Source organism: Xiphophorus couchianus, chromosome 1 (genome assembly GCF_001444195.1).
Source record: "Xiphophorus couchianus chromosome 1, X_couchianus-1.0, whole genome shotgun sequence".
NCBI classification, from domain to species: domain Eukaryota; kingdom Metazoa; phylum Chordata; class Actinopteri; order Cyprinodontiformes; family Poeciliidae; genus Xiphophorus; species Xiphophorus couchianus.
Window position 1 is genome coordinate 1,860,284 of NC_040228.1, and position 25,036 is coordinate 1,885,319.

The 25,036-nt window shown below is 37.5% G+C and overlaps 1 protein-coding gene across 3 annotated transcripts in view; it reads right to left on the minus strand.

Moving 5' to 3' along the window:
• The window catches only part of itchb (itchy E3 ubiquitin protein ligase b), a 29,664-nt gene that overhangs the window by 2,253 nt on the left and 2,375 nt on the right, over positions 1 to 25,036 (minus strand). Inside the window, exons 2-25 of one of the 3 annotated variants that reach the window (XM_028001556.1) lie at positions 24,386 to 24,497; positions 22,395 to 22,433; positions 21,365 to 21,456; positions 19,799 to 19,940; positions 15,568 to 15,692; positions 12,785 to 12,919; positions 12,621 to 12,669; positions 11,863 to 12,032; positions 10,657 to 10,888; positions 10,212 to 10,307; positions 9,221 to 9,395; positions 8,450 to 8,519; positions 7,243 to 7,327; positions 7,039 to 7,167; positions 6,008 to 6,080; positions 5,669 to 5,740; positions 5,404 to 5,492; positions 5,028 to 5,187; positions 4,792 to 4,925; positions 4,077 to 4,217; positions 3,879 to 3,999; positions 3,682 to 3,786; positions 1,776 to 1,872; positions 94 to 166 (exon numbers count right to left, since the gene is read on the minus strand). In XM_028001556.1, the coding sequence (XP_027857357.1) occupies positions 94 to 166; positions 1,776 to 1,872; positions 3,682 to 3,786; positions 3,879 to 3,999; positions 4,077 to 4,217; positions 4,792 to 4,925; positions 5,028 to 5,187; positions 5,404 to 5,492; positions 5,669 to 5,740; positions 6,008 to 6,080; positions 7,039 to 7,167; positions 7,243 to 7,327; positions 8,450 to 8,519; positions 9,221 to 9,395; positions 10,212 to 10,307; positions 10,657 to 10,888; positions 11,863 to 12,032; positions 12,621 to 12,669; positions 12,785 to 12,919; positions 15,568 to 15,692; positions 19,799 to 19,940; positions 21,365 to 21,434 (2,543 nt within the window). In that variant the 5' untranslated portion in view covers positions 21,435 to 21,456; positions 22,395 to 22,433; positions 24,386 to 24,497. The remainder of the gene's footprint in view (positions 1 to 93; positions 167 to 1,775; positions 1,873 to 3,681; positions 3,787 to 3,878; positions 4,000 to 4,076; positions 4,218 to 4,791; positions 4,926 to 5,027; positions 5,188 to 5,403; positions 5,493 to 5,668; positions 5,741 to 6,007; positions 6,081 to 7,038; positions 7,168 to 7,242; positions 7,328 to 8,449; positions 8,520 to 9,220; positions 9,396 to 10,211; positions 10,308 to 10,656; positions 10,889 to 11,862; positions 12,033 to 12,620; positions 12,670 to 12,784; positions 12,920 to 15,567; positions 15,693 to 19,798; positions 19,941 to 21,364; positions 21,457 to 22,394; positions 22,434 to 24,385; positions 24,498 to 25,036) is intronic. The other 2 variants (XM_028001478.1, XM_028001395.1) reach the window with 2 other exon arrangements.

Sequence of the window (25,036 nt, forward strand, 5' to 3'; positions counted from 1 at the left end):
GTTGAAGAACATATGTTTTCTCATCATAATCACTTGAAGGATCCCAGAAGGAGAACAGTTGTGTGTTTGATGTTGGGTTTTTTTGAAACGCACCATGTGTGACTTCTGGGCAGCCAGTTTTCCTTTCCCACCTTCTCAATGCAGAACTTCTGTGGCCCGTTGCTCCCTGAAATGAGGGACACTCTTCAGTTTGAATCGTCTTTTGTCCCCATGTCTGTTTTTAACTGTTTTTTTATTCATTTATTTAATGGCATATAGGTTTAATCATTTGGTTGAGGGATGAGTATTTACCGTATTGTTATTTGTTGTGATAAATGTAATGATGAATCTCAATTAACGATGTTTACAAAAAACCCCCAAAAAACTATCCTTAGTTTTACTGTTTTCTCCACTGTTGAAAGACGCATCAATAGAAAACACAAATAAATGCTTTTACTGTGAGCAGTTTGTGTGTCTTGCATCCTAAAGAAGTGTATTATAAACAGGTTGTTCAGGAGCAGTATTTGTGTTTGTGGGGTTGTAACAGCTGTGACACAGTCACAAGTAATAAATATCACGTTATTGTCACTTTTGTCGTATACCACAAAATATCGTGATAGAAATTTCAGGCCATATCACCCATCCCCAATTTGGTTAAATTCAATTATTTAAGTGTAATTTAATTCAACTGTGAAGACATATTTTAAAACATACATGGGCATACAAACATTTAGTATTCATTCGAATAATCCTGAGAAACTCAAACAATATAAACCAACAACAAAAACTGAAGTAAATAATCTTTTAAAAATGCCTGTACAATGTAAAAGAAATCCTACCTCTGGTTAGAAACTAATTACTGTATTTCACCCAATATTTAATTTAATTCAAAACAGCTAAAATTTCACACAGCTGGGTTACATTTGGGGTGTATGATGAGAGTGCTGATTATCAGGGTTTTAATCCTTGAAGCACCTTGAAAATGACAATATTTATCCTGCTGACCCAAAATGGTACACCTAATAATACTAAGATAAAATTTAAATATTTTTTTCATTTTCACTTTATTCAACCTTTAACAGCTTCAGACCAATCCAGATAAGTTTTTCATATTTTTAAAATATTTTCATTGTTTTTATTTAAAAAAAAAAAAGACAGAAAGACAAAAACAAAACAACAATGTGCAGGATGTTCCAAAAAGTAAACTACAAAGTGGAATATTTTTGATGTAGGTGTTTCAGCCAAGACTGGGTTGAAAATTAATAACATGGATTGTTATGCATCATTTTTGGAGCAATGAGAGAGACACTCTTTACCATCGGAATAATCCCCCCCACAAAATAACGGCAAAGAAAACCCAACATTTTTTTGATTCTTTCAGAAATAAAACTGTAGAATATGGTGAACAAGTAGAGGAAATAGAAAACAATTTTATGAAATGGCAAAGAGGGAAAAAAATTTAATTATACTGGAAATAAACTATGTACACACAATCCTGTGTGTTTTAAAAGAGAGCTGATTCCAATGAAGGACAGGACCAGGAGTAGAGCCAGTTTTAACTGGTTCTGTAAAAGAACTGGTTTGGCTTTCCATAGCCAGAGAACTTGCTCTGTGCAGAGTCATTATGTAAACATTTCAGGAAACAAGAGACGGGGAGCTCAAGTTATTCCAGAGCCAGGGTTTTAGACGTATTAAAGCTGACCAACTGTCCCCTTATTCAGATAGAATACATATATGAGATACGTGAAAAAAAATCAACGTGTCAAGTGAAATATTTTAATGAGAGGATTAATTACCCATAAGGTTGGCGAAGCCTCCCACAGGCAGACGACAAGTGCCGGTTACAAACTGCAGCAGCCTCATCCGCTTCTCGTTGTCCATCTCCTTCATCAACTGCAGACAGAAATACTGATATCAGAAGTCCAAGAAAATATCTACAGCAATGGCAGATTAAAATAGATTACCTTAGTCAGAGTTTACTGACTAAATTGCTCAAATAAGTGATGAATAGGCCTGTTGCGATAAACAAATCAATTAATTGCATGATAAATTAAAACTATCGACCTCGTTTTAATTATCGGCTTTATCGTTTCTTCTGGCCTTTTTCTTTTTCTGTTAATGACACTGAATGAAAAAAGGCTCAACTCCGGTGCTCTCCACTGATCCTCCCTTCTTCACTTCCTTAGTGTAATGCCCAGTGCACTCTATACGATCGTAAAGTTGGCGGCCGATTGTCGGCCCATTTTCAAAACCTGAGAGACCACACATTAGCCGACAGAAATCCTATGTTTAACAGTTCGATCGTGCCGTCCAACAACGGGCACAAAATAATGGCTACAAGTCCAGTTAACTAATTTTAAAACCAGGCATTAATCAATGTTTTACTACAATCTACCTGCAATGCATGTGGCTAGTGTCAGTCCTGACTGAATGAAAATCATTATAATCCATTTATGTCACGTTAATGAAGAACAGCTGAAAAGTTACCAGGTTTATCAACTGCGGTAGCAATTTTACTCCAACTCCTCCTCTTGTCATTTCTTTATTCTTTGCACGAAATGTTGAATAAACATTAATGTCGTTTCCACATATCATCGCCAATGTCTGCTGGACTTCCGTAATTTCCCCTCAGAAAGCACGGAGTGGAGCTTTCTGACTGGCTACCTGTCACATTCAACAGGCTGCGTTAACTGACAATCTACCGTAACACACCACACACTACAGGATAATCGGTTACGAAATCGCAAGCGACAATCTTAGAATGCCAACGTTCTAAGATTGTCGTAAGGGAACAATCGGGGCAAAAAAATCGTGTAGTGTGAACTATTGCATCAGGTAGTCGGATGTGCCCATCTTCTCTATTTAAATCTAATGATTACTGACTGGCAATAATCTGCATTCTTTTGGTTGAATGCACTATTATTTCCACTTTGGCTTTATGTTTAGTTTTTATTCAAGTACATTTTTTGTTAATGGAGACTGAGAATCCATTTTATTTTTGTTTTTGGTTGTTTTGTTTATCAGTTCCAGTGTCAAGTCTTCTTTTGAAAATAAAGTGCATCTATCTTTGGCAGGAAATCACATGCATTATTACATCATTTCCATTAAATTAGTGTAAAAAGGTCTTCAAACAATATCGCTTATTGCAATCATTTTTGAAACAATTAATCGCTCAGCAAAATTTGTTAGCATGACAGGCCTAGTGATGAAAACCATTTTACTATGGCTGAACTTAATGAAAAACATTTTACAGAAAAACTTCACTATAAAATTAACTTGTGCTGCTTCAAAGACAAGCAAAAAGTAAAACTGTTTTATGGATAAGTCAGATCAGGGAATGCATCGTACGTCAGTGCTACCAGGTCACCATGACAACAGTCTTCAGTTTGAAAGTAGTTGAAGCTAACCTTCAATGTTTGCTATTTTCAGGGTTGGTGAGAAACATGTACATAAAGTATCACCTTTTTCCTCACATGTCAATTTTTATCCATCATAAAACATCCACCATTTTTCCCCTCCAAGTCATCCAGATTCTCCATCATAGCTAGAAAAAACAATTTTAAGGAGAAGTGCATTTTTCTGACAGTTTGTCACAAAACTCCAGGAGCTCGAACCACACTAGCATCAATTTTGTTATAACTGTCTCCGTTTTAAATGATTCACCATTTAGTGAAAACCGATATCCAACCGTTTCCCACCAACCTGCCAGAACCAGACGATCTGTTTGCTGGTCCGAGTGTAGTGTCTGTAGATGGTGTTGTTCTGCCAATCTCCCAGATCCAGTTCCTGCATGCCACACAGCATGACCTGTGCAAGGACAAGAACTCATCCTAAAGCCTGCGCCTCGTTGTGTTTTCTGAATCACTCATTATGTAAACAAGTTTGTGCTTCAGCTTCACCTCGAGCTCTTTAGCATCAAAATACTGCAGGTACTGCTGAGGGAGGACCTCATTGAAGCCCTCAAAGAACGCCTGCGTCTGTTCTTCCACTCCTCTGGACAGCCGCCACTCTGCTACCAACCTGCAGGGGGCAGCAGAGAGGTAAACACAACGCAACTCAACACAGATAAAAGAACACAGACAAAAAGAAAAACCCACTTGATGTACTCCTCCTTGTTTTCCTCGGTAACTTGGATGTCTCCCCCGCCTTCTTTAAGCTCATGGGTGGATATTTCTCCAAGCATTTCCTTATCAACTGAGAAGAACATTTCCAACCCACACTCCTCGATGTCATTGTCCCTGAAATGAGACAACACGTTGGTCACAGTGGTATCACTGCTCGCTTTTACACTACACTGCTATCAGACGCTTTACAATGTGACAAACCAGATAAGTTTCTAAGACAAATTGTCGGAACAAGGGAAAGTTGGAATCTGGTTGTGTGGACTAAGATGGTGCATTAAGGACGTTGTACATACAGAGAGAAAAAAAAAGAATATATTTCTGCCACAAAAGACTTTTTGAGATCTCAGAAATTTCTGAGTTTGAAAAGTTGCTAGAAAAAAAAAAAATCAAAGTTTGACATCAATCACAGAAAATTTCTAGAGAAAAGTGGAAATTTCTGAGTTTAAAAAGTCAAAGATTTTCGACTTCTTTTAGGAGAGTCTCGTGTTATTGAATCATTCAACCAAAACCATTTCTGAGTTCAAATTAACAAAAATTATTTCATATCTATTTCATATCTAAGCAATACAACCACAATTATATCTGACTTTAAGTTGAATAAAACGGACATTTAGGCATCTTAAAATATTGACTTTTACTTAATTTGTCTTATTAATCTTAAGAGCTAAAATGATATGATCACACTCACTTAATCCACATGAGGGAGTTATAAAACTCAGGATCTATTGACTCCAGATCAATGAGTGTCAAAGGTTTGTTGAGCATTCGTTTGTAAAATGGCAGAGAGAAACCAGTGTCGATGAACTTGCCGTGGAAAAGAGCCTGAGGGATAAAAACAATGGAATATTAATTTTTATTTTTCACAACAGACCTCTTCAACTACTCCGAAAGTTTTTTTTAATGCCATGATGAAAAAAAACTAACCATTGCAATGAATCGTCCAATAAACTTGAAATACTTGAGGTGGTCGGGGTTGATGTCTGAAGCAGGGTTGATTTGGAGACCGTAGTTATCTTTACCAGCGTATTCAAACAGGCAATACATGGGGTTCAAAACCTCATGAGACAACAAGAAGAACCACTCCCTACAGGAAAGGACAGAGAGGAACAAGTCCAACAAGGGCTTTTGTTAAGACACATTCCAATCACTGGTGGAAATCAAAGAGATGAAACAAAAAGTCAAACTTATGCGCTTCTTAAAGCTTCTGAGACGACAATAACAGAGTTAGAGTAGATCATCATCAAATGATGAAAATGCTAAAGGTGTGGCAAGAATTAAGTTCTCAATCTCCTTAACTTACCTGGCAACACCTCCGTAGTCAAGTCCTTCCTCTCCTGGGAAGATGATCCAAAGCCTCCTTCTCAAATCCTGAGGGTTAATGCTCATTATCTAAAATAGACACAATATAAATAAATACAACTCACAATAACTTGTTCAATGATCATTTTTTAATACAAAATGTTTTGAGTTTAGCTTTTTAGCTAATTAAAGGTTATTTCAGCAAAACAGCAGCTCTGGTTAATTCCACTGAACACTTTGTCAGATTGAATTCATTGCAAACATACCTGCTGGAAAGAATCCTCAAAGAGGTTTTTCCTCGTTACTGTGATTTTAACATGCTGAGGCAAAGACAGTTGCTGGAAAAAAACAAAAGAAAGAAGATTTTTCTAATTCTGAAAAGAAAGTATGCCTTTAGCTGCACTCATTGTTTTAACAACTTCAGACTGCATCTTATTTACAGATTATTCTTCCATATTAGTGGGATGAACTCTACTCATCCCCATCTCAACACTGCAGTAGCTTAATCACAAACTATAACTTATAAACCCTTATCATTTGGTAATATTCCACACAGAAGTACTTCTGAGTGGGATAGACAAAAATGGTGTCAGTCTGACTCTTACCTGGCACCAGAATTTGAAATACTGAACTTTGGCTTTGAAGTCTCGAACATAAGTGATCCGTGGTCCATTTTCACTATAGACAACAATAATAATGTTATATCACATGTCAGTGTGTATTAAACATAAAAATAGTTCTATAAACATAACTTTGAGTTGTGTGCAAGTGCTTGCTGTTGACACCGCAGAATAATAAAGAAATTTTTATTTAAAACTGTTTAGAGCAGGAGTCATTAGGTAGGGGGTGACCTGCTCAGGTTTCTTTGTCAGGATGTTAGCAGTTCATGTCAGCTCATTTAAACATTCTGTGGTTTTACCAAACCTGTTTGGCCACAACATGCAACACAAGTCATAAATACGCCTGCTTCCAGCTCATGAGTGTCAATGTACGAGAAAAAGGCTAAACAAAAAGACAGGAGTAGAGATGGGCAATTATACAGTTTATAGTTATCACTTTAAATAAACAGAAAATAGAAGTAATTGTGGTCCAATATGTGCTGCGTAGTGACAAAATTCAATGTTTCTGGTGACCTGAAAAATTCAATAACCTATAAATTCCTTGTTGATGTTTTAGTTTGTTTTTATCAGAGCAAATTAGTGTGGATTTGAATGACGATTACTATTGGTTTTAGCTGTCAAGTCAACACAATGTGCCAAATCTTAAATATCAACCGTTCTTCAGTGTTATTTTTTCTTCGATGCACTAAATAAATAATTAAATAAAACCTGGAGATGTAGGTAACAGAATTGTTGTACAGCGGAAGCACAGCTAGCATGTTAAAGAATCGTCTTTTTGCCTTCCAGTTTTGGACGCATGCTCAAAATTTTCAGATGTAAAAAAACAACATGCAACGTGTCTAAAGTGTGTATCTACATGCAATGAACCGGTCTGACCTCTTCCACAATCTTTTCAAATAAAGATTTTCTCTTAAATTTTCTTATTTTTCTTTAGCTAGCCTGGTTGTACTCTTCATGAATAGTAAGGCTTACATTTTTTTAGGGGGGAATGAAAAGTAATGAGGAGGAAAACATACAGAGAGGATTTCCCCGTGCGAGGGTCAATGTAGGTAGTCGTTCTCCTGTTGTGGTCTACAAAATAAGGAATGCCATCCACGGTGAATCTCATCTCCCAGCCTTCAGGAAGCGGCTTCTCGTTCAGTAATCTGAAAATGAGAATTGTAAAAAGGTGTTTTCAGGAAAACAAAGCCAAAAAGACGGGGCTGAATTCCCTCTCTTACCCCTGAGTTCGAGGGTCCTCCCACTGAGTTGAGCGGGTCTGGTGATGGACAAAGTAAACTCTTCCGTTGCCATCCGTCCTCTTTTCTGAAGGGACAGAAAACATATCTGCATGCATTCATTTGCTCCTGTCAGTTCACCATACACAACAAGTTACGATGAAAATAAGTCAATAAACAGTTTTCAATGAGAACTAGATAAATATACATGCATTGTCGTGGTTTAAAAGTCTATTTAAAGCAGTGACTAGCTAAAGCTGCAGTCAACTACAACACACTCCCGTGTAAAACTCGCCTCCCTGTTGCTTGATGACGGTCTGACTAGTTAACCGTTGAGTCAGGATGTCCTACAGTTGTTTATAAATGTGTATGACGATCTACGTCATGATTCTATGCTGCTGATGAAATAAAATCATATGGTAATGACAGCGTATACTTGTCTGACAGATATAGACGTCACTTTGTGCTAAGCGTATGACAATCTGACGGCGTATGCTGATCTGACAGAACACCAGTCGCCGCAGATCATACAGAGCGGGCTTGTAATGTGAGAATCACCTACCAGGATAAATCCATTCTCATGTCTCTTCTTTGGGCCTTTTCCCTTTGCAAAGAAACTTTCCAAAGACCTCTGTTTCTTACTCATTTTGCTGCTTGTGGGCTCAATGTTGGCGCGCAAGTTGTAACAGAGAGAATCCGGTTAAAGGATTTTCAAAATAAAAGATCCTTCAGACTCGGATAATACATAAAACGGAAATATTTAATTATTTCTTGTGCCGCCCGGTACCAATTAGTTCACGGACCGGTACTGGTCCGTGGCCAGGGGCTTGGGGATGACTGGTCTAATGTATAAAACATGACAAAAAACCCGGGTTTTTAAGCCACACTTCTATGTGATTACTATATTTCTGTATAATTTTGCATGAGTTAGGTTTTATATGTACATATAGAAACATAAATTAAACTTTCTGGGCTCAGTTTCAGACGTCTAAATATTTCTGACTGGCCCTTCTTAATATCTGTTCTTTCGTTTTCCATCAAAGCACTCTGAATCACTCAGAGCATGAACGATGCTTTTCAAATAAACCTATCTTGACTTTCCTAAAAGGATCTGGGCTGTATACTGAATATAACTTTACAACCTGTTATGATGGGTCAATGTTCATGTGCCTGATCCATTGAAGGGCTGCGGCGCCTTTAATGATCTTACCCCACCCAGCAGGCAGAGGGCCGAGAGGATCAAACTCTTTATTCTGAGTAGCTGCTGCCTGGTCTTGAACCTTCAGGGACAAATGTTGACAAAAAAAAAGACAAACAAACTGAATTTTACTAAAACTAGATAAAATTGTAACAAAGTACAAAAGTTTCCAGAGTTCCATTTGATTCTGTGACACAAATTTAGGTACAATTATTAAGCACAGGATCAAAATCTTGCCTTGTTTTTTTACATGAGATAAACAAAGAACCATGACAAGATGTGGAAATATATTTATGTAATTTAAGTTGCTTCATTGTATTGGTGAAGTAGAAGCGGTTTGATGAAGTGGTTTTGAGGTTGTGTAGAGATTTCCAGATCAAATCTTTATTAAATAAAATGCTGCCTTAAGACCACAGAATCACAGACGCTGAATATCTTTGTTACAATTTTTTTTTTTTCTTCAGTCACAAGTTGTCTGAATTCAGTTTGTGTATTCAGATATATTTTAGATATGGATATACTTAGAAAATTTATCCATAATAGATTTCACAAGGTTCCCACTACACAAATCTCATGATACCAGTTTAATGTCTTTAAGACACTTTTTTCTTTCTAAACTCTTCACAACATGGTTCCTTTATTTACCCTTTAACATTTTTAAAAAACAAAGGTCGGTGAGAAAAAAAAAAAACGCTTTTCTCCCGCTGAGAGTTTTTGTTTTTTTATAAAACGAACCTCCACATTCCCCCACTCTCCCATCACATGTTAAGGAGGAAGTCTTACCCCATAGATAAACCTCTGGTTGAACTGCTGCATGGCGCCCTGCAGCTGGCTCTGCTGGTGTTGCCACTGTTCGTAGTTACGCACCGTTTCCACTGTGGGCCGCTGCCATGTGGTGGTTCGCGTGATGTGATCAACAAAGTACACACGGCCCATCTGGTCAAAACGACGCTCCCACCTTTAGACACGCAGAAGATTAAACGTTTATTTCTGCAACACTTGAAGAGAAAATAAAAAAATTCTTATATGGAGAAATAGGAAGAAAAGAGGTAAAAGCTAAAAGCTGTAGCCATTTTCAACCAATTTAGACCTAAAATCAAATCTAACACACATTCTGAATCTGAGGTGGCTTAAATACTTTACAGATCTGACCCTTGATTTTATTCATGAATTGTACTGATTTGAGATTTCTGCATCTAGATGTGGAAATCATAAAATCATCTTTTATTCCAGCAGCATTGCCATCTCCCACGAGAACATTTAGAAATGTACAACCTTTAATTTGAGTACCATTACTCAAACTGTAACGGTTGAGTAATGGTCAAACCATTACTCAACCATTACTCAAACTGTTGCGCCACCAGTAACTAAGAATTACTTCTTTGAGACTTTTTTTTCTTCCCATTAAATAAATGCATTCAGAAAAAAGGTTCCATTTTTCTGCTGCATCAAAAGATATCTTAACAATTTTTTAAAGGTTTATTTTACACATCTTTACCTGTTTCTTTGAAACTTGTTACATATGCATTTTAACCTGAATCACACTAATAATTTCACTCCCAATAATTTGTCTTGTGCATCAAAATAATTGTTGACAGCAGCTAATATAGCAAGTTCACAGAAATCACCAGGACAACATGAAGAAGACACTTTTCCCTCAACTGTGAATCTATGCAAGCTGACATTGTAGAGATATTAAAAATAAGAACTGTAATTACTGCAATACTGATATATCCATATTTAAAGCCATCAGTCTTGAGAAAAGAAGTTGTACCCAGGGGGCAGCGGCTCAGGACGTTCCCATGTTGTTCTCTTTTCAATGTGATCCACGTAATACAACCTGCCATTCTGATCCACCCTCTGCTCCCATCTATAGAACAAACAGGTGAAAAAATAAATGAATCAAACATACAAGACAGTTTTTAAAAAGGCAAAAATTTCCCATAATTCATGTGTGGCAAACCTATGCTAGAAGTTTAAGCTTTTATTTTGCTCTTCCTGTAAAACAACTACATCACAACAGCCTGAAGAAAACATTCATTGATTTCAGAAATTAATATTTATGCCCTAAATTGATCAAGATTACTGGTTTTGTTTGACTTAAAAAGATGGCACCATTTCCTAACGCCGTCTCTCCGAATGACTCATTAACTTCTCTTCCTGTATTTTCTGCTGATGCAGCTTTTTTGAGCAGCGCAGACTGCAGCATAAGAACCAACCCAGGAGGCAATGGTCCAACGTTGGCGTATGGTGCTCTGGGTGGGAGGGAAGGCGTGGTCGGCTGTCTGGTCGCTGCGCCTCCGGTTGTGGAGGCGGGCATGGAGCTCCTATTTGAGGACGTCGATGGGCTTGAGTCCGGAGCAGATGAGGGCCCCGGGGTCCGCACCGGTGTATCAGAGGCTGCCTGGCCCTGGCTAGTCTCTGTGGGAGCCATCCCATTGGTAGAAGAGGCTGAGGGGGAAGAAAAACCCATAAAATGTTACTATAAAGTGACAAAAGCAACTGGGTCAAAGCGCCTGAGCCAGAGATACTGGCAGAGCAGAGCTACTTTATGATCCACCTGTGTTTGTCCAATCTGAAAACTACGTTGATCAGCAGAATCTGATGCAGATAAGTTAAGCTTGACACGCAGCAACCCGGCTGGTTCTGGAAGCACCGACGAGATCAGAGGATTATAACGAGGCATGGTGTAATGAAGCATAACAGATTTGTAACAATTATTGCAACTACTGCGAAAATAATGTAGCATTTTTTGCTCGTTATAATAATGCCACATTTACTTGTTCTTACTTTGAATTTTCACATTTTTACTTTTAGAAAATATAGAATTAACATTGCCTAGATTTACCATTTTGCTTGATGGAATAATATAATTGTTTTGGCAGCCATCTACTTAACATGCCACTTGTAGATTGCAAATAAACTTATAAAACAAAATACAAATTGCTTTAGACAAAATATTCATCTAAACAAATACTGCTAAATTACCACATTCTAGATTTAGATTACAATCCAAATCTAAACTATTCCATTAATATATTTAAACTCATGTCAAATTCCCATCAAAATAGTGTTCAAAATACAAATTCAATTACGCAAACAACTAATTAAACATACCTTAATAAAACAACCAGAGCCTCACAATATGTCAAATCACAGGTGAAATTTAAGGCTATGTTCACACAGCAGGTCTTGAAGCTCAAGTCAGAGTTTTTGCTGATATGATTATATTTTTCCTCCTGGTCGTTCATACTACTAATTAAATGCAATGACAATCAGACTTCTGTGTGAAAGGTTTACAACCAGAAAGTATGTTGGACTGTCAACATTTGTCAGCGTTATGGTCATGTTTCATGGAGCGGGTAGATCATTTCGATAACCTGTTATATTGTGCAAGTACAGTCTGGGGCGGTTTCATGTCCCACCTGGTGAAGCAGTTGGTCTGCGGGGCGTTGGGGGAGGAGGCCTGGAGGGTCTGGGTGGTCGGGCGGGCCGTCCTCCCACTGATGGAGACCCTTTGCTGCTCACTGTCCTCTGGGTGCTGGGAGAGGATCTGTGATCAGTGTCCACAGCTGGAGAGCTGTCTCGACTTGACCTGTCCAAAAAAAAAAAAAAAAAAAAAAACAGACAACCAAAGTAAGACCAAATAAAGCTAGAGATGTCCATCAACCAGTTTATTCACTCCATTTAACATAAATTTACAGATTCTCCTACAACACTTCATATACATGAGTGAAAAAGGAGCAGGAAGAAGAGAAATGTTGAGTAAACCTGCCCCTTTCTCAATAATTACAATATACATTTTCATGGTCGTATGCATTAAACTAAGTTGCAAATAGTTTATCATTCTCCTCATTAACTCAAAAGTGTATAATTTTTTTTTCCTATAAAGTGTTTTGAAATATTTATAGTAGAGCATTTTACAACTTCTCATCCAAAATATCTATAATTTTACTCCATGCACCAAAATGCACATTTGCTTTAAAGTAGTATGCACAATTTTACTTTAGAAATCTTATTTCCTTCAGTTATTTCTGATACTTGCACTTAAGACAAATGTATAAATTATATTAGTAAATTAATAGGCATAATCTCTTTCCAACTTTAAACAAATAAATATCTTACTTTCAAGACATTTGACTGATATAAAATGATGTGCCACTAATGGGCCTTTATTATCTACCTTACAGCAGGATCCCCATTGTGCTGTGATGATTCTCCATTAGATGTACCTAAAAAAAGAAACAAAGACAAATCTAAAAGCTGCTGCCATACCATATAATCTGCACTGTTATATGAACATTCAATATGAACTGAAATGGTTTAATTTAAATCCAGGTTGCTCACTGTAGTGGTCGGCTTCTGCTGAGGCGAACATTTCTGGGTCCACCGTCATTCCGTCCAGACAGACGGACAGGTCCCCCACCATGTCTGAGTGCTCTCTGTCAGCGTGCAGCTGGAGTGACTGCACCAGATCGGAAACTACAGAGACAATACATCTGCATCTGAAATACACTGTAAAACCTTACCACTGCAAAACGGTGAAATAAAGTGCAGACGAACGTCATAAAACACCATCACATCTGGACAACAGATACACATGCAATATGTCAAATAAATGAGAGGAACAAGAAAGAAAAGAAAAAACGAGTTACTGGGCTGCCTCTGCCTAGGATTGTTATTGTTGCAAGTTCAATCAGGAGATTGTTTGTAAAGTACATAAAGAAGATGCATCATCTGGGCTAAAAGCTATTCTGAAAACGGTGCGTTTTTCTGCTTTGACATGGAACATCAATCACAGTATGTAATTTTCACCACAAGTTAACCATCAGCAGTGCTGGAATGAGTGTAACTATGCAAAAAACCAGGCAGACTTCTCAATGACTAACATACCAGAAATGGTTATTACTAGAGTCTGAAATCTGCATGAAATTCAAGCTGCTTTTTATTGCATGTTTTTCCACTACTGGATTAGTTTCCAAAACTGCTCAACTTGTCACCAAGAGATGCAGCTGCAACATACAACAAGCATAGACATAAGATCCAGCTTCAGCTATGAGCACAGGGAAAGAAGAACTATTTCAGAAAAACTGGTGTGAATCTTTCACATTCCTTATGAACTATGCAGTTTAGTTTCACATGCTAGAGCGGTGAGGAAGAGCCAAGCGTTTTGCTACAAACTGATAAAACATTTTCTGTTTATGCAATCTGATGATCTCAAATGCTCCAAAAAGCTTTGCAGGCCTGAGAAAGCAAAACACATCAACACTAAAAAAAGTATCCAGAGACCTTCAGCTTTTGCATATTCTCTCAAATAAGTTTTTCAAAAATAGACCTGCAAAATACGTAGTACCTCATTTTGATTAGGTTAGTTGACATTAAAATAGTTTTCATAAATTGAATCTGAAAAATTTTATATGCTTTTGTATTCTGACCCTTATTGCTACCAAACAGCTTCAAATCTTATGAGGTGCATCTCCAGCAGCTTTGAAATTTTACAGCAGACACCTTTGTCCATTCTTTTTAGCAAAACATCTCCAGCTCAGTCAGGTTGGATACAAAAGCATGTGTAAACTAGGCCTGTGGCAATGAGCAATAAATCAATAAACCACATAATAAATTAAAACAAGCTCAATAATTTCCATTTGCATGTTTGTTTTCTCATGTCTTTCAACCAAGAATTGGATGATAAAAGTCATCCAGTCTGGTGCTTTGGCCCAACTAGATCTGTTTTGAAGAACAGTTTTGTTTACAGAGACTTCATAACTCATTTTATTTGTGGTTTCTTTTATTTATTTTAGATATTTTAAATGTCTTCCAGTTCCAGTGTTAATATTTATTAGACTTTAAAGTTTATTGATCTTTGAGAATGTGTTCTTGCATTATTGTGCCATTACCATCATATTACCGTATTTTCCGCACTATAAGGCGCACCACATTATAAGGTGCACCTACGATGAATGGCCTATTTTAAAACTTTTTTCATATATAAGGCTCACCGCATTATAAGGCGCATAGAATAGACGCTACAGTAGAGGCTGGGGTTACATTATGCATCCATTAGATGGAGCTGCGCTAAAGGGAATGTCAACAAAACAGTCAGATAGGTCAGTCAAACTTTATTAATAGATTACAAACCAGCGTTCTGAAAACTCCGTTCATTCCCAAAATGAATAAACAGCTGTTTTATTATTTTCCCGGAGGTAAAGTAAGTGACGTGGTATTTTTGTGACACAGTTTATCTTTTAACAACAGCAAGGTATAACATATAGTGGAGGGGAACTTTTCCTGGATTCAATAAACACGTAAAAAACAATCTGATACTGTTAAGGTAAATCTAACGCTAGTGCAATCACAATATATATCCACTTTGATTCGTTCGCTGCTGCTCTATTCCCGTGTTCTACTGCGTGACTGATCGCCTGGAGCTTAAACTCTGCATCATAAGCGTGTCTCTTAATAGGAGCCATTTTAGGGTCTTTACACAAAACCCAGCATGCACTGTGCGCTTCTTCTTCTACGGAGGAAAATGAAGTCGGCGGCTGCTTACTGTAGTTGCGAGACCTGTTGTGGCTCAATATTGGTATATACAGTATATAAGGCGCACCGGATTATATGGCGCACTGTCGGCTTTTGAGAAAATTGAAGGTTTTTAGGTGCGCCTTACAGTGCGGAAAATACGGTACTTGAAAATTGTCTCAAAACAACAATATTATTGTTTATCACAATAACATCTGGGACAATTTATCACTCAGCAAAATTTTGACAGGCCAAGTGTGAACATCACTATTCAAAGGATTCAAGTTTCTCTATCGTATTTCATTGAGATTTAGGTGTGGACTCTAACAAAATGTATGCTTAATTGTCAAGAGTGGGCGTTCTGCATGTTTCAGGCGCATCTCTGCTCCAGATCAGACAATTTGTTTCCTCAGGTGTGTAGAGCTCTGCTGGTCCATTTCAGGTGAGGTGAACCATGAGTCGGCGTACCCAGCCTCTTCCTAAACTGTTGGTGTTCATCTCAACAGCAACTGGCAGTCATACATGGCTTATAGTAACATATGATGGTTTCATAACCAGATGACTGCAGGGGGCTAAATGTTTTGACAGTTGTTTGCATTCCAACTACTCACTTTTCATGTCGTTGGACTTGAGAGTCTCGCTGATGTCCAGCATGGCCATACCTAAAAACACGTCTGCCTTCAAGGTCTGGTGGCTCCACACACGAAACACCAGTTTGCTGAATGGAGTCACGATCCTGTTGAGGCAAAATGTTTTAATAAATCCAGAGAAATCCAGAAACAAAGCTTCTGCTTTTTAGCGACCCTTAGGGTCCTTGTATCATTTTCTTTATTATGAAAATACATTTTATGGCATCCAGGATACTTGGTCTGCACAAATGTATTGATACTAGGTTTCAGGTAAAACATATTGCAGGTGATTATTTAGCTAGATCATCTAAAGCATCTGCATACATGTTCCTCTGGCTAATAGTCAAACTATTCAAGAACATAGAGTGTCTATAAATAACACCATGACAGCTGTTTGACCAGCACCAGGAAAAGACATTGTGAATACATGGCTCCAATTACCTCCCTTCGTACATACATGCTTCTGTTGTCAAGGCTCTAAAAGAAACTGTAGAAGAGCTCTTTATTAAATATAATGGAAAACTGAGGCCTGTTTGGCACCATGTATTGTTTAAAACTTAAGGCCAGACATGCAAAAAACAAACAAAAAAAAAAACATTGTGACACAGAGTTTGTCTATTTCTAATATAAAGTGCCCGACGTTTCCAAATTCTTTTTAAAACATAAAAAATAAAGTTCAAAAGGAATTTGTGTCAAGTATGTCTACAGTGGATTGGACATCTCATGATTTTAAATCATTTTCCCACTTAAATCATTCAGTAATAAAGTGGAACTTCAATGCTTTGGTCTGAATTCCTCATTATTGTCACTCCAGTCCTTTTTTATTCCTGTTCTGAGGTTTTTCTGAGAGGAACTCATTTTTGTGCCGTCCCTGTAAATGCAAAAGATGCACTTCCAGCCCCGCCCACCACCAGGTCATAAAGACTTTCACTCCACCCCTCTCAGCCATTTTTGTAGTTTGCTAGTAGAGATGCGATTAAAGTTTTTATTCCCATAAAGATTTTTGTCCCCAAGAAGTTTTTTTTTGCTGTAGTTAAAGCTATGCTTTGTTTTTCATAACAAAGCTGTCATTACTCTCCTGCAAAGAAACTATGGAGTGAAAATAGTGTCAAAAAGATTTGTGCGTGCGTAACAGGATTTGTGCGTGCGTAAAAAGATTTGTGCGTGCGTAAAAAGATTTGTGCGTGTGTAAAAAGATTTGTGCGTGTGTAAAAAGATTTGTGCGTGCGTAACAGGATTTGTGCGTGCGTGAAAAGATTTGTGCGTGCGTAACAGGATTTGTGCGTGCGTAACAGGATTTGTAAACCTTAAAAATAAAATACATGTTGAAAAAGTACACACAAATCACCTGGTACGCACACACAAAACTGCAGTTACACACAAATCCGGTTACGAGTGCACAACTATTTTTGAGACTCATTTCACGCCTCGGTGGAAGCTCCAAGATTTGTGTGTAGATGGTGCGTTTACATGCTAGTAAAAGCTGGGACATCTGAGTTTTCTTCGGAACTGTTTCTTTTTTCCACAGTTCAATACATATTTCTCTCTTTACTTGTCTCGTGGCTTAGACATATTTTTGTGAGAGAAAAATACATATGTCATTACACCCACGACTACTTTTTAATACTATAAGATTGTTTATATATGAATCCGCATTTGGGACCTATTCAACTGTAATTACTTGGGTAAAAAATTCAACCACTAGGTGGCGGAAGTTTATTCCGCTCTGACTGGGAAAAGCCTTCATTCAAACTGAGAGAAGAAACAAGAGGATGGCGGGTCAGCCGAGTGATCGTGTTCGTGGTTTACCGTCCGAAGTTAGTGGATGTTAAAATTTGCACGTTTTCCTGACCGTTGTAATGCGTATTTTTTAGATTATTTCAGATTACGTTTTACGTTTCAAGTAGTTCGACCCAAAGTTCTCGCCCTTCTATAGCAATAGCTCATGTCTACGTTAACTAAGCTACTATTAGCCCTCGATTAGCATCGGTCCAGTTTAAAACAGTATCTTCCTGGCCCATTACAGCTATGTCTACGTTTATCACCATGCTCAGCTATTTTTATGATGCCGACAATAATGTAGGCTTAGGTGACGTCTTTTATTATAATTTATTATAATTATATTTTATTAATTATCTGGCAGATAATTAATAAAATATTCCATATTTAATTTGTATATGTCCTTTTTCAACTATGCAATTTATAAAGTGAAAAATTGAACACTGACTGAAATGTGGAAAACACATACATTATTAGCACTTTTTGGGGACAATAGAAATATAATTTCACTAGATGGCTACAATTACAATTTAGTTAATGTGAAGCACAACTTAACATATTATCTGTCCAAAAATGTAAGTCATCACATGGAAGTAATGAGAAATGTGGTTTGCTCATAATGAAGTAACAGAAATATTAATATTTTAAAGATTCAGCCGAGTTACTACACTTATATTCAGCTGCTTACAAAGGCTTCAGTGTTGGATGAGGTTATATTTTCAAAATTTGAAATATTGATGATCTGCATGAATCTAATATAAAAAACGGTGCAGATGTATATGTATGGCATAGAATACATTTGTACATTTGTTAAGAGATGTTCTACGTATTTATTTCTGGTACGAAAGCAATGACCATCATATTCCAGGAAGAAATGTAGAGAAGAGTAAATCTTAAGTGATTACAGTAAGATATAAAATATACAGGTGATAGACGAAACATAAGTCTGTAGCAGAACTAAAAAAAAATTTAAATCAAAAACTACAATTAGTGAGGAGAACTGGGATGAATCCTTCAAATAATAAAAGACGTCACCTAAGCCTACATTATTGTCGGCATCATAAAAATAGCTGAGCATGGTGATAAACGTAGACATAGCTGTAATGGGCCAGGAAGATTCTGTTTTAAACTGGACCGATGCTAATCGAGGGCTAATAGTAGCTTAGTTAACGTAGACATGAGCTATTGCTATAGAAGGGCGAGAACTTTGGGTCGAACTACTTGAAACGTAAAACGTAATCTGAAATAATCTAACAAATACGCATTACAACGGTCAGGAAAACGTGCAAATTTTAACATCCACTAACTTCGGACGGTAAACCACGAACACGATCACTCGGCTGACCCGCCATCCTCTTGTTTCTTCTCTCAGTTTGAATGAAGGCTTTTCCCAGTCAGAGCGGAATAAACTTCCGCCACCTAGTGGTTGAATTTTTTACCCAAGTAATTACAGTTGAATAGGTCCCAAATGCGGATTCATATATAAACAATCTTATAGTATTAAAAAGTAGTCGTGGGTGTAATGACATATGTATTTTTCTCTCACAAAAATATGTCTAAGCCACGAGACAAGTAAAGAGAGAAATATGTATTGAACTGTGGAAAAAAGAAACAGTTCCGAAGAAAACTCAGATGTCCCAGCTTTTACTAGCATGTAAACGCACCATCTACACACAAATCTTGGAGCTTCCACCGAGGCGTGAAATGAGTCTCAAAAATAGTTGTGCACTCGTAACCGGATTTGTGTGTAACTGCAGTTTTGTGTGTGCGTACCAGGTGATTTGTGTGTACTTTTTCAACATGTATTTTATTTTTAAGGTTTACAAATCCTGTTACGCACGCACAAATCCTGTTACGCACGCACAAATCTTTTCACGCACGCACAAATCCTGTTACGCACGCACAAATCTTTTTACACACGCACAAATCTTTTTACGCACGCACAAATCGTTTTACACACGCACAAATCCTGTTACGCACGCACAAATCTTTTTACGCACGCACAAAACCTGTTACGCACGCACAAATCATTTTACGCACACACAAATCTTTTTGACACTATTTTCACTCCATAAGAAACATTTGAGAGGACTTTGCTCCAGCAGCAGAAGAAAGCAGCACTAAAATTTCCATAAAACTCTGTGAGCTTATAGTTTTAAGAAAAAAAACTAATCCAAAGAAAATTGCTGTTTTTCAGTCAAACCTGGAAATAGCTCAACAGTTTTCAAGAATTGCAGACTTGTTTTCAGAAACACCTCATTGGTAACATTTAAGCCTTCAAGGCAAGTAATGCGCAAGGCATGATGCACTGCCTCCTAAAGCTGAGTGAATCCAAAATATAATGTGCTAATTTTTCCCCGACTAGTCACTGAAGTGAAGTCCTGGTAATATCTGTGAAACAATGTCACATGAGTCTTCAGTTATGCTGACTTACACAGTGAGCGGCTGTTTCCATTTGGGACTGTGAGTGTTGTTGCATTTCTCTGTTTTCTTGGATTGCCCGTCGACTGTCACTTCTACATAAGGACTGGGAGCAAACCAGTTCTTCTTGTTTTCTTTCAGTTTTGCTGATAGCACTGAAACAAACAGAGGAGGTGTCATAGAACAGAGTCACTAGCAGGAAATGAAAATAAAAAAGGATAAGGAGCTAAAACATGACCAATCCAAGAGTGAAAAACTGAAACAATGGAGTTATATTTTGTGGTATAAATTTTTATCTTAATCAATGCATTCCCCATTATTGTAGTGTGTTTGCATTATCTGCGGGGTTGTGCTGGGATGCAAATATGAGGCAGGTTTTACAGTAAGCTTAAGTAAACAAAACAGACTGCTGGGTTTAAAGCCAGAGTAAAGTCTAATTCAACTACACTGCTCTACATGCTTACTGGTTCCAGTAAGAAAGACTTGTGAAACTCTAATGCAATGCAATAAAAGACGTTCTTGTATCTTTTACTGCAGGAATATAACCTCACAATGAAAACATTTACTGATAAGGAGGAAAAAACTCCATTTCAGACAATTTATTTTGACACCGGAGTTGCAATTATTAGTTGTTCCCACAAAACATCAAATATTATTCATATCCCTAAATTAGTCCAAGTATAGAAGATATTTTAATTACACTGCAAAAAAATCTATTTTTGTCTAGAGTTTAGTGTAAATGTCTTAGTACACTTGAAATGTGACAAAGCAAACTCACAAGTAACTTTTCAGCAAAATGTAAGATCTTGTTTTAAGTCAATACATTTTGAATATTGATTTTAAAAAAAGTACTTGTTTTCAAGACATTTTTCTCATGTTGTAAGTGAAATAATCTGCCAGTGAAACTAGAACTTTTTCATCAATATTAAGGAATTATTGACAACCTCCTATAACTTGCTGAAGTGATGCAAGTTAGTTTTGTCCCATTTCAAATGTATCAAGGTATTTGCACTAGAAACTAGGCAAAGTACTTGGTAAGATTTTCTGTTTTTACTGTGTAGTGATGCATCTCAGGGTATAAATGACACCGAGTAGTCTTTCATTTCCTATTCAAAACAGGAAACATAAGTGAGCATACTATTTTAGTAAAGCAGACATATGTTAGTCTTCAGAAATCAGGAAATGGCTCAGTTTTACCTGCCCATATCTAAAAAATTTAAAAAATGATGACCAAAGATTAACTCGCACAATTGTGGAGGTTGCTGTACTCCAACAACTACAATACAGACATGTAGAAGTGCCTGGACATTACTCAGAATAATAACAATTAGTGCTGACATTATTGTCTTTACAGTGGAATCCAAAGTCCATTAACAAAGAGAAGTGGACTCCATTTACTTTGGTCCAAAGTTAGTGGGTGTTTCAGACTTGTTATCTGTGAGGAACAGTCACTCTGCAGTTTCATCACCTTGTGCTTCTTCAGACAAAAATTTGAAAACTGAAAGAGCTCATAGTTCAACCACCACTCCTTTTCCCTTCCTGTACCTAATTCCACCTAAAACCAAGTGTTAAAACTTACCAGTGATCTGTAGCTGTGCCTTCGGTGGGTACCCATTGGAGGTGCTTGACTTGGCGACTCCACTAGCCATGACATAGGGCTGGGAAGAGGGCCTGAAGGGAAGAGAACAAATCATTAAGAAGATGGAAACCAAGCAGTTTCCTATAGGTCTGGGTCAATTCATGCCTTCGCCAATTCAGATTTCATAACTAGCTGCAATTTATTATATGTATACACTCCATTTCATGCTTATGCAGTTAATTACTTTATGTCAGATTAATTATTTTTCATTGGTATTCTTTTGCTCAAATTGTACATTAATTAGAATTCATCAGATGTTACTGACTGAAAACTTTAGATTAATGAATTTCTATATATGCAACTGTGATCCCCTTTTTGGTCCAGTAGCCTCTTATGAGATTTGAAAAACGAAGCCCTCCTGTTGCAATTAGCAATAATGCATTACCTGCATAATAAATTAAAATGATCTCTATAATTTCCATTTGCATTAATTATCTTTCTTCTCGTTTCTTTCTCTCTCTCTCTGTGCCAAAAACTGGATGATAAAAGTCTTCAGTCTGCTGCTTTGGTATCATCTGGATATTTTTTTGTTTGAAGGACAATTTTGTTTACAGAGTCTGAATTTATTTGTTCTGTTTATTTTGGAAATTTAATTTGTCTTCAAGTTCCAGTGTTAAATGTTCATTAGAATTTAACCTTTATGAGTCTTTGACAATATGTTCTTTTACCTTTATATTACTTGAAACATTCTCAAAAAACACCAATATTATTATTCCTCTGTATATTTTCTGGGACAATTTATCGTCCAGTAAATTTTGGTGTCATGACAGGCCTCATCTCAGACTCAAGAAATGGAAACATTAAAAATACAATTTCATTCCTCTTCCTGATGTTAAAATTCATAGACTGGATGATTGTAGACACACATCTGCTTATTATATTTCCCCCCCAAAATCTCTAAAAGCCTCAACAGAAAGTAGAAATCCAAAACACAAAGGCATATTAAAACACAAATAACTAGAAGAGTTACCAGTCAAGCCTTCAGGTGAATGGAATGGAAGTTTCACCGCTGCGATAGATAAGAGGGCAAAGGTCAACATACACCATCTTTAAGCTTTAAACTCAAAACAAATCTGAGTCTAAGAGTGAATTAGTCTGAACTTTGAAAGAATATTATTTATAGATGTCTAACACTGAAGTGGAGTTAGCAGTATCCAGACAGATATTCATTTCTCCTTATCCTTGAGGTCTGACCTGCAGATTCTAGCTTTAAAGCATAAGTCTGAAACGTTCTGCATTTTACTACAATAATTTTTTTTAAAAGTTAATCAAAGTTCATGCAGGTGGTTGATGCAGATATAGACCAGGACTGCTTAGAGAGCTTTAATCAAACTCTAGTTTGTTTGCCTAGAAAGTCCGGTTCACATGGGGAGATGTAAATGAACAATCAAACTCTGATGCAGACCAAAAAACCAAACTCTGGTCCACCTACAAACCTAGATCTAGATCTGATTGAGGTGAACTCTGGTGTGGTTCGAATGCATATGTGATGCTAAGCGGACAGGAGTCCGCTCCAAAACCAGGGAGCAAATTATAACGCAGGGCATTCATGAATGATGTGAATCCCGTATCATAGCAACAAAAAACAATAAATCCCAAGGAATCAGGACATGTGCACAGGAACCAGATCCTGCAATCTGTCCTTGAATCTGGTTTATTACCTTAGAGTGGCTCTGAATAATGCATGGTCCCCGCTCCAGCTAGTCAGGAATGCACGGCGGAGAAACAGAGCAGCCCCTAGCTAAACTTTCACTCCGACCATGGCTTTGATCTTAGTCAATAATTCATTGCAACAGCTGACATTGAAGCTCCAGAAGAAGGCTAGCTTTGCTCTGCCTGGGTGTTTGCTGAATTTTAAACCTCAGGATGTCTACATAGCCAACACTGAAGTGTTAACATTTTTGAAACTCTCCGCTGTGACAGCAGAGACTCCACATCCATCCATCCATTTTCTGTTCACCCTTGTCCCTAATGGGGTCGGGAGGGTTGCTGGTGCCTATCTCCAGCTACGTTCCGGGCGAGAGGCGGGGTACACCCCGGACAGGTCGCCAGTCTGTCGCAGGGCATCACAGATCAGACGGTGACTACATCCAAACGTGTTTGTACTGCGCCACGTTCCACTGACTCATGTTGAAAATAAAAACTATTATGTCACGATGTTCCCAATTGCCTTCAGCTCTGCATTTCTCACAGTCCTGCCTCTGGAGTGCCTGAAGTCGAGTGTTTGCCGAGTCCATTGCTATTTACGCTGCAGCAACAATGTCATTAGGCCAGCTGACAGGGACCAGGGTTAACAGTTCCCTGTAAACAAAACTACCTAACCCTCAATTGGACCAGAGTGAGACTTTCACTTTACAGTGACAACCATGAGTAAAAATATCACCATTTTTACTATCATGATATAATTGCTTTGATTTGAAATAGAGAAGAGACAGCAGTTCCTACTTGAGCTAAATTTCATAGTCTATGTGCAGAAAAAACCCTCTTACATTAGGAAAAATATTCCTACTTTATTGATGGAGGGAATTACGGTCTTGATAATTATAGACCAATGTCATTCCTTCTGTCAATTTCTCAATAACTTTGAGCACTTTTCATTTATTGAGTGACAATCAGCCTGTATTTAGAGTAGCTAGAACTCCATCATGTGTGTCATTTGAATTGTATCAGATCAGTATTGGTCCATGCTATGCCTCAGATATTGGTATTGATATCAGAAGTGAAAAAAGTGGATCGGTGCATCCGTGCCAGAGATGCAATCTGAAAGCCAAAGAAAGCTTCTTTACTTGATCTGCAGCTAATGGAAAGAAGATCTTCCAACTCAGATTGTCGCCAAATTTTACACAGTGACCGCCAAGAGCTTCCTCACTGCCTCTCTGTCTGGTTTGGAAACAGCAGGGCAGAGGACAAACGGCATCGAACAGCATGGTGAGTGAGAACTGCTGAGAGAATCTCTGGTACCTTGCTGCTGTCTCTGCAGGACTTGTGCGCTCACAGCTACATTCAGACAGAGCACACAGCTATAGAAAAGACTCCATTCATCCACACTTCTGTCTGCTCACACTAACCCACTCTGGAAAAAGATTCAAAAGGATAAAAAAAAAACAAAAAAACAATGGGACTGTTTAATAGCCATTTGCACACAGAAATAAGACTATGATGAAACAAGAAATATATACAAAATATTTTCTTTTAGCATTCTATCCTACTTATCAATTAGTACATGTATTTAGTTAATCTTAGTATAAATCCATATGTTTTATGAAATTCTTAGGGGTTTTTCAGATAGCAAACAGGTCAGGGAGAAAGTAGTAACGTTTAAAAAATGTAAATGTATGATGTAAAATAATTTTCCAAGCTTTAAACATTTCGCATAGCACCCATAGGCATAAATCCTGAGAGGGGGGCACGGGGGACAGATCTCTTTGAAGTTTCAGTCTCTTCTCTTCAAAGTCTAGAATTGTCCCCCCCCAAAAAAATCTTTGAAGAAACATTTGCATTTAAATACTATCAATATGAAAAGGCAAAGGAAACAAAAAAAACCCCAAAATAAATCTGCCATTTATCTCAGAAAAAAATAAGATTAAATTTGTTCTACTATTATTAGAACAA